Genomic DNA, 9126 nt, shown 5'->3' with positions numbered 1-9126 from the left:
GGGGTGCCACACTGTGGGGAACGGCATTTTAGCACCGCGACAGGCGCTTTTGGACTGGTTCCGAGTGGCGTCTCTCTACGAGCACTTGCACACACGCACTGTCAGGCACGGGCGCAAACCTCCAAAAGCCTCCCATCTCGTGGCGTCTGAGCTAGCCGCTTTCCATTCCCTCCTGCTTCTGCTTTTGTTTTCCCTCCCACCATGAGCACCATCAGCGATCGCAATGCGCCGCTGTCTCCAGTTTCTGTAGGCGGCAGCGAGTGGTCCTTCTCCCGGTACCAGGCCAACGACGACGGATCCTTTCCCAACCGCGGAAACCTCGTCTCGCCTCCCACCTCTGGAGGCTCCTCGGGAACCATGAGCATGAATGGCTTTCCTCCGGGGCCTACAAACACGGGGGGCCCGTCCCCGCCGCCGTCTGTCGGCCGATCCAGCAATGGCATGAACATGTACGCCAGGAGCGAGGCCGGGGGCGAGTCGCCAACCGCCGCCAACCTCGACGAGGGCGTCCTCTCGGAGCATTACGTTGCCCTGAGGGTTTTCCTCACCTCGCGCGACCCAAACGCCAAGCCGCAGCCCAACAAGGCCCGCGACAAGCTGCTACGACTTTCCCCCGTCCAATTCTTCGAGTTGAGTACCGATGTCTACGACGAATTGGTGCGCCGCCAGGCCGCAGCGCGCATTCCGCCAAATGCGCCCAACGTGCCGCCGTCCTTTCTGCTGCCGGAGAAGACGTTCCACCCCAAGCGAAACCAAGCCCGTCAGAGGCTGTCGTCACTGGGGCCTCCTCGATTTCGAGATCTGGCCGCCGATGTGTTCCACGAGCTGGAGCGCAGATTCCCGCATTTCGTGGGCAACGACATCCCACGCGGTGGAAGCTCCATGTCCAATAGAGGCGGCCCGATGAATCGCACAGGGACTCCCGTCAGCGGCGAATACCCACCCAGATCACAGAGTCGCATGCGAAGGCCGTCCAATGCCAGCTCGATCAGAGGACCACCGCCCATCGACCCATATGGTGTGCCTCCATCGCCCAGCATTCCCAATGGCAACTACGCTCGACCAATGCCGCGACACCCCACACAGAACAACACCATTGTTCCCAATAAGAGTACAATGATAGAGGAAGACGACGATGGTACAGACGCATACGGAGCCGCAGATGGCCCCGATAATGGAGAAGTGAGTTTCTTCTTTTATGATTCAACTTGTAATGATGTGGTCCATGGTCTAGATTTCTAACTCATATCAGGCAGAAAAGAAGATTATCGAGGAATACGAGGCGCAAGTGAAGGATTTGAATACCAAGATCTCGAGCATGGAAGAAGAAATCAAGAAAAAGGAAGAGGAAATGAACACTTTGCGCGATAACCACCAGTCACAGGCTGCGGCAAAGGATGAAGAGGAACAGGCCCGCTCAGACCTCGAAGGAAAACTGACAGAGGCAGAAAAGCTCAGCATCTCGCTCAAGCAAGAGCTGGAGCGCGTGCGCGAAGAACATGAGCAAGAGACCAAACAACTTCGGGAACAAGTTCGACAAAGCGTTGGCATGATGTCTTCTACCAGTGTAAACGAGGATCTGCAGCGAGAAAATGACGAACTGCGCCACTCTCTCCAGCAACAGCAACAAGTGACGGAAGAAGCGCGAGCTGAAGCCCAGGAGTTTCTGCGCGAGATGCGGCAGCTTTCCCTGCAAAGCGGTTCCACATACGAGAAACAGGCGGCGCTTGAGAAGACTATCGAGCAGCTCGAGAATGAGGTTCGAGACTGGAGAGAGCGCTACGCAAAAACCAAGACTCAGATCAGGAGCCTGCGAGGTTCTTCCGCCGGATTCAGCGTGGATGGAGATTCCATCAAGCTGCCGAGCGACAATACTCTACTGGACGAGAATGGGCGAGTCAGGGATGTCCACGTTACCAAATACCAAATGGCCATCGACGAACTCTTGCAAAAGGTCCGCGATGATCATCCGGAAAACGTCATTGATGCCATGAAAGGGGTCGTAGTCAGCGTCCGACGAATTACGAGAGACTTGGACGAGTCCGCGCCCCGTGGAAATGAGGCAGCTCAGCAGCAACAGGGAAAGCTCCGGGCTCGGATTTCCGCCACCGCGAACCACTTGATTACCGTCTCCAAGAGCTTTGCCGCAAGCTCTGGCATTACACCAATCTCCCTTGTTGATGCAGCGGCGTCACATCTCACAGTCGCCATTGTTGAGATTCTCCGAGTTGCCAAAATCCGACCAACACCTGCTGAAGAGCTGGAGGATGACGAGGACGGAAACGCAACACCCATCGACTCCAGTGGCTTCTTCTCCCCGCGCAGCGTTGCTCGAGGGTCGACGACTCACGAGGGCCTACCTCCAGCTCCTGCTTTCAAAACCCTTGCCAACATCAGGGCGAGCATCGAATCTTCGGCCTATAGCCCCGTCAACTCTCCGCGGACATCCATGGATGCGTATGCAAACAACGGACACGGCGAGGAGCATCACGACGGCCAAATCGAAGGTCTGAAGGTACGGGCTTAGGGCGACGCCTAGTTTTGCAAAAGCAAAGCAAACCAAAAACAAAAAAAAATACGACCCACAGGATGACTGACGATGGCCCAGACGTACCTTGAAGATCAAAACGCCCTGTTAATACCCGACATCCATAACGTGGTCAACTGTGCCCGCGCAGATGGCGATATCCGCCAAATCTCTACGCACGTTGGCTCTGTCAGCGGCATCGTGAGTCGCATTGTCTCGGAAGCCCAGAAATACGGTCGTGGCAACCTAGTAGTTCGCCTAAGCGATGGCCGAGACAGCCTTGTCGAAGCCAACCGTCGAGGCCAGGACTTGGCGGATTCGGAAGTCGAAGAAAAGGAATGGAAATCTTGGACCCAGACACTGCCACCAATTGCTTTTGAGATTGCTCGGGAAGCCATGGAACTTGTTGAGACTGTGGAGGAGCTTGCAGCGGCGTCACAAGAAGCAGATGATTTTTCATGAGGTTGACGAGCTGTCATTAATCATTAATTCAAAATACATGGCTTTTTTTGTGGAGGAGAGACAGGAAGGGTGCCTTCAAATTTCAAGGATCATGGGCGAGTTCTCCCCAATGGTGTTTTACTAGATGCTTCTTTTTTTTCGATCTTGGCGTCACTCCTCCCCGTGTTCTTTTTCTTCCTTTCTGGGGGGGATGGGAGGAGCCTCAATACCCCTTGTGTATATGTTTCTTGACAGCAAAGCTTTGTTTGTTGTTTCCTTTTTATTCCACATGATATGGAATGGCTTTGTTTGCCAGGCTTACCGGGGTTGCGGGAAAGAAATGCCCTGACGAAGTTATGCAGTCAGGAGAAATGTGCCGGTTGTTTTTTGCGATATAAGAAGATGAAAGCATCGCCGAGCAAGGTTGGGGGGGCTGGAAAGAATATTGTTTTGTGCGATGGGAGTGGATTAGGTTTTCTGGCCTGTATACAGAGAGAAGGAGTAAATACCACGACGAATTGAAAGCTGTGTTTTTTCCCCCTCCTGATAATGTTTTTGCCTCTCTTGGTCATGTTTCCACTAGTAGTATGTATATCGTCGATAAAGGAAGCAATTGTCCTTTGTGATAGGTACGTGTAAGTATAAGCAGTTCATTTCAGGGCCGCTGCTGACTACAAGATAAAACAGTAAAAGGTCCAGCCAAGTTGATGAAATTCCATGGATCATCTACTCTTGCGTCTGTACAGCCATTAATGCAGTGCCCGGATCATGTAGCACGGGTTCAGTTCAGTTCACCTTCCAATGGACTCGCCAGAACCCCTGGAACGGATCCCCCGCGTCACGAGAACGGGATCTCATCCCAGAAGGGCAACTAATCCCTGTTTCCCGCTCCGGTGGGATTGAGGACGGGACTGGGACGCAACCAGACATTGGCTCGATGTGATGGCGCGTCCACTAAACAAGCAAAAAAAGATCAAAGGGCAGCAAAAAAAATGTGAGCAGCACAAAAGCATACAAAGCAACAGCTAGGCCTCATTGGGGTGTGTTGGTGAACGGATTGGCAAAGATGAGTTGCCGGATTCGGCCTCTGCTGATGTGCAGGATTTTGCGCTACTGTATGCCTTACAGAGTATGTACGTACATTTGCTTTTTTCTTGTGTGACAATGAATTTCCGTCTCGTGAACCAGCTTTGCGGCTGCTGATACGGTCACGGTTTCCCATGGCCAACTTTCTCCAGAGTCATTTCCCCAACCTTCCGGGCTTCCCCCAAGGAAGAGTCAAGTTCGCCAGCAATGCCGACGCAGGTACATCCAGGAGAGGCAGCTCTGGCAAGTGAACGCAGGTACCCTTTCTAACCACCGTCGGCAAAAATGAAAACGCCCCCAAAGAGCCATTGCCACCACCTTTTATTTTTTTACTACCTGCCAACCTGCTTCCGAGTCTTTTTTTCTTCTTCTTTTCCCCACGGGCGTTGTTGGTGCTCAAACTCTCTTTCCCCCCAATTTATTTCTCTCCTATGTAACCGATACCCTTGGCCGGCCCGGATTTCCCGCTTGCTCCTCGACGTCAGCGTGGTAGCTGGTACCTGCCTACCTTAGTCGTTGCGTGTGAAGTTGGAAAATTTTGCGACTTGATTCCATTGCTTGGGGGGCTTTCTTTGATCTTTTTCACTGACTCTTCGACTTGCCCTTCTACAAATTCCTACCTACTAAAGGAACGTCTTTTATTCCGACGTCCTTCGGAGAGACATCACGCCCTTTGACTTATTCGTCTCGTTCTTCCTCCACCCCCTTTTTTTGGCATTTTTCTCTCCCTCCAAACGACGAGGCAGACTCCAAAGCGACGTCCATCTCCTCTGCTTTCGATTGGATTCCCTGCGGCGTGTTTGTTGGACGCAGCTAGCCGCATCTCGTGGGGCGGAAACCTCGTCTGAGGGCGGAACTGTTTCAGCCTGGCTCGGACAGACAGCATTTGATCCTACTATTCTCCATTGCTGTGCTGTGGTTTGTTTTCGGCAAGCTGAGCGAGCAGCACAACCAACAGCACGTTTCATCCAGCCTCTGCATTCCTGGCCGACCCCGAAGCCCTTTACACGGCGAGTTTTTTTCTTCTCTTTACGTCTGTAGCCGTCTTCCGTCGGAGTCCCCGAGAAACCCTGCCGCCCGCCTTATATCCTGGCCACTCACACATCCAAGTCGCTGCAGGGTTCGGCTGTGGGTACTTTGCGCCGTGCGATGGAGGCAGAGCCTCGCTGCGAGACCATTTACACGACCAACGAGCAGTCTGTAGGCGCCAAAGGCCGCCTGGACGAGAGCCCTGCGCAGATGCTGATGGATGCCCCTCTGCATTCTCCTGCGTCGTCGTCATGTGCGCCTCCTGAGAGGGGCGTCGAGCGGGCTGCTCAAGATGTGGCAGACGAGTGTCCACCGCAAGGCGATGGTTCAAATACCGAGCCCGTCGCTCAACCAACAGAGGCTGCGCAAGAGCAGTTTCCGACGTCCACCGACAGCCTCGCATCGAAAAACTACGCACCTGGAGCAACAATGGCTGCAACCCTAACCCTGGAGGAAATGCGTGCTCCAACATCAGATGCCGTGGAAGAGCCAGCGCAGGCTGTGGCTTCGCAGTTGCCAGACGAGAACCCAAAGGCGATTGAATGCCCTTCTCCACTGCCGATGCCAGAGCTTCTACCCGAAGATGAAGTTGATTTGGTCAGGTTTTGCAGCTCTTCGGAGGTCTACAGCTCTCCAACCACAAGAAGCAGTCGGGCCAGTTCGCCTCTGAGCGAGCCAGACACGCACGGAATCGCATACTCGTATGACGGCCCCGTTGGCCATCAAGTGCTGCATATCCGACCGACACCCGAGCAGTGGGCTGATTTCCCTGGCCTTCTCTCTTTTGCCCGAAGCCTTCACGCCGAGCTTGACGGATGCTTCAAAATCGTGCTCCCGGAAGAACTCCAAGAGCCACTCCCAGAGAAAACATCACAGTTTGCACCCGCCAATGCCTACAGAATAAAGCAGATCAACCACAGGACATTTTGGCAGGTCAGCACTGTACCGAGCGATGGCTCCTTTTCCTCTTCGGAGCCGGATGGCGAGCTGTCGGGTAGTGTGGAGGAGAAATTCAAAAAGCTCAAGACGCTCTTCAATAAGAGCAAGGATAGGCAGATGCGGAATGTGCGATACCGAGTCGACGTCCCCGCGTGGACTGCCAAGCAGAGACGGGAAGCTGGAGTGCCAGAGCGAAGCCCCATTCATCCATTGGCAGGCGATCAATTAGACAGAACGAAGGCCATTATTCCGGGAATACACACGCCCTACGTGTACGAATCCGCCCAGCACTTTGGCGCAACGTTCCAGCTCCACGCCGAAGACTTTCGCTTGTCGTCTCTGAATCATTTATACAAGGGCCGCAAAATATGGATTGTGGTTCCCTCCACTGCTGTCGATATTGCTGAGGAGGCGTTGAATAGGAAAGGAAAGTGCTCGCAGTTTATGCGCCACAGAGCCGAGTTTTTCTTCCCCGAGAAGCTCAAGAAAATGGGCATACCATATCGAATCGTGGACCAACGGCCGGGAGAGACGATTGTCATTCTGCCGGATGCGTATCACGAAGGATTCAGCACGGGATACACCTTGGCTGAGGCCAAGAACTATGCAGATCCCGACTGGACAGCGGACACTTATCAACCATGCGAGTTGAGTTGCCAATTGGTAACGGCGATACCGGCCGAGTATATGCGACCACTGCGAGAGGGAGAGGACAGGCTGGATCTGTGTGCTGGCTATAACGAAGTCGGTGGCGGCCAAAAGCAACTGCCTCAGCAGCCCGTGGGAGACGCACCATCGAACGGGTCTGCGTCACTGGATATGCAGTCCAGCCACACGCTCAAACGGCCAATGGAGAGTGCTATTTCGGACGAGATCATTGCCAAATTCCCTAGGTTCGAGTAAAAGTCTGTTTTCTATTCAATGCGCAGACGATTTAAGGGGGTTGACGATGACAGCCTCTTCTGAGGAGGTGCCGGGCTCTTATATTCTTTCCTCATTTAGGTCTTTTATTCACGGATATGACGTGGCAATGAAAAAAAAGCAAAGGGGTATTTTTCTGGGGTGGAAAAGGGAGAAGCTGGAAGCAAGGCAATGGGTTAATTTAAGGAGTAATTCGGGACATGGCATTTGGGAAATACAGCGTTGGGTTGGGTGGTGGAGTTTGAGTTTCTCTGGAATGGACATAGAGATGGATGGTTTGGCGTTGAATTTAGTGGGAGAGCTACGGTTCTCTTTTTTTTTCTTGTTTTGAAATACCATTTGTTCTTTTTTGAGCAGCATATCTTGAACTAGGATGATATACTAGGAGATGAGCATGGCAAAAAGTGCTTAATTCAAGATGATGTATTCATATATTTTCGTCTACATGTCCTTGTTCATCTTCTACTTCTATTATCGTCTCCTCTTTCTTCGTTGATGCATTAGTTTCGTAATGAAATCCATCCACGTAGGGTAATTATCTAAGTAACACATGCAATCCAACGTTATGCTTCATAGATTCATGTATTGTATCAATCACATCCTCATGACCGCCAGGATCACAAAGTATCACGTTTCACACGTCGTTCCTCTCCTTATTTTTTTATTTTTAGTATCCTCCGTGTCTCTCCTGGTTCTGTCTCGCCATCTCATCCCGGAACGCATTCCTAGAGCCCGTAGTGTTCTGGTGCTCAAAGTTCTCATGAATAGGCGTGCCGGCCAGACTGCCCAGAGCCTCGCTGTCACGGCGGTTGTTGGGGCGGGGCGCGTCGTGATACTCGTCGGCGAGGTGGTCGTCGGCATTGTGCAGCTGGATGCTGCCCGCGTCCTTGCGGGAGCGGAAGATGTTGTTGCGGCGGGTCTTGCGGCCGCTGTAGCCGTGGCGGGAGCGGCTCATGATGTTGCCGAGCTCGATGCGGCGGGCCTTGCGGTTCCAGAGGAAGAGCCCCACGACGATGAAGAGGATGCAGCCAAAGGCGACGGGCAGGGCGATGGACAAGGTCTTGCCCTTGGGCACCTGGGGCTCCGGGTTCTGGGGGAGGGCGGGGGGCGCAAAGGCCACGGGTAAGGCGACGGAGCTGTTCTTGTCATTTGTGCCGCGGGGCGCGGCGAGGAGGGTGATTGTGATGTTGTTGAGCTTCTCGCCCTGCAGCATGTCGGACTTGACCTCGAGGGGCCAGAAGCCCCAGGAGGCGGGCACGCGCTGGTCGTCAAAGGTCTTGAGCTTGACCCATTCGTTGCTGGTGCGGTTGAGGTAGTCTAGACGGACGGTGATTTCGTAGGTCGAGTTTGATTTGGGGACTGAAGTCTTGTTGTAGTAGTCGGGGTCCCAGGTAACTGGTAGATACTCGATTAGCATATCCGTCCCTGGTCTACCATACCAATTGCTCAACCCTGATTCAAAACAAAAACCCACTGTAGTAGATGCTGCCCGTCGTCAGCGTGCTGTTCTTGTAGGGCGTGCAAAACGGAGCGTCCTCGCCGTCCTTGTTGTAGCAGCGCGAGAAGACGCCGTCCTGGTTCTTGCTCGTGGCGGTGGGATTCGGCGGCCGGCCGGTGCTGGTGAAGATGTCGCCCCAGCTGGTCCAGGTGAAGACGGAGGCGGTGATGTCGTGCGGCGCGACGTCGACCAGCGTGGGCGTGCCGCTGACGGTGGTGACCTTGGGCGTGACGGTCTTGACGGGCGTGCCCTCGTCGCCGACGGTGACCCAGGGAGCGGTTGGATCTGCTCGAGGCTGGAGGTTTGCGCGACGGAGCAGCTGCGTGTCCGGTTGAGGCTCGGGGGTGGCCTTGGGCATTGCGGAGGCGGAACGGCAGAGGGCGGCTGCGGCGCCGAGGATGGCGATGGCGTGCATTGTGGTGTTTTGATGCTTTCTTGTTTCTTTTCTCTTGTTCTCTTTTTTTTCAAAATACGAGTGTGAAATTTACAGCTTCAAACTTGCAGACGCGTTTCGAGAGATGCGTGTGGGCCGAGACAAGGAGAGATTTGGGATCAAGTCTCGCGCCGTCCAGCTAACGAATGTGATACAATTCAATTGCAGCAAAGACGCACAAAAAACAGAGAGAGAAGAAAACAGGACGAGAGACGGGAAGAGGAGAGGAAGGAAGAAGAAAAGAGGCGGAAG

General features: G+C 53.7%; 3 protein-coding genes across 3 annotated transcripts; 2 read left to right on the top strand and 1 right to left on the bottom strand.

The window, feature by feature from the left end:
* Positions 1–201: 201 nt before the first annotated feature.
* Positions 202–2989, top strand: Triagg1_943 (uncharacterized protein; the record flags this gene model as incomplete). The annotated part of the gene is made up of 3 exons (XM_062902973.1): positions 202–1182; positions 1253–2515; positions 2609–2989. 3 exons carry the CDS (start codon positions 202–204, stop codon positions 2987–2989), a joined length of 2625 nt encoding a protein of 874 aa, XP_062760167.1.
* Positions 2990–5203: 2214 nt separating this feature from the next.
* On the top strand, positions 5204–6925 carry Triagg1_942 (uncharacterized protein; the record flags this gene model as incomplete). The annotated part of the gene is made up of 1 exon (XM_062902962.1): positions 5204–6925. The coding sequence occupies one exon, from the start codon at positions 5204–5206 to the stop codon at positions 6923–6925; it is 1722 nt and encodes a 573-aa protein (XP_062760166.1).
* Positions 6926–7610: 685 nt separating this feature from the next.
* Positions 7611–8856, bottom strand: Triagg1_941 (uncharacterized protein; the record flags this gene model as incomplete). The annotated part of the gene is made up of 2 exons (XM_062902951.1): positions 7611–8338; positions 8418–8856. 2 exons carry the CDS (start codon positions 8854–8856, stop codon positions 7611–7613), a joined length of 1167 nt encoding a protein of 388 aa, XP_062760165.1.
* Between the last annotated feature and the right edge of the window lie 270 nt (positions 8857–9126).

Source organism: Trichoderma aggressivum (assembly GCF_033847375.1).
Source record: "Trichoderma aggressivum f. europaeum strain CBS 100526 chromosome Unknown scaffold_002, whole genome shotgun sequence".
Lineage (NCBI taxonomy): Eukaryota > Fungi > Ascomycota > Sordariomycetes > Hypocreales > Hypocreaceae > Trichoderma > Trichoderma aggressivum.
Note: the sequence above shows the minus strand (reverse complement) of the source record. Positions and strands in the feature narration are given on the sequence as shown.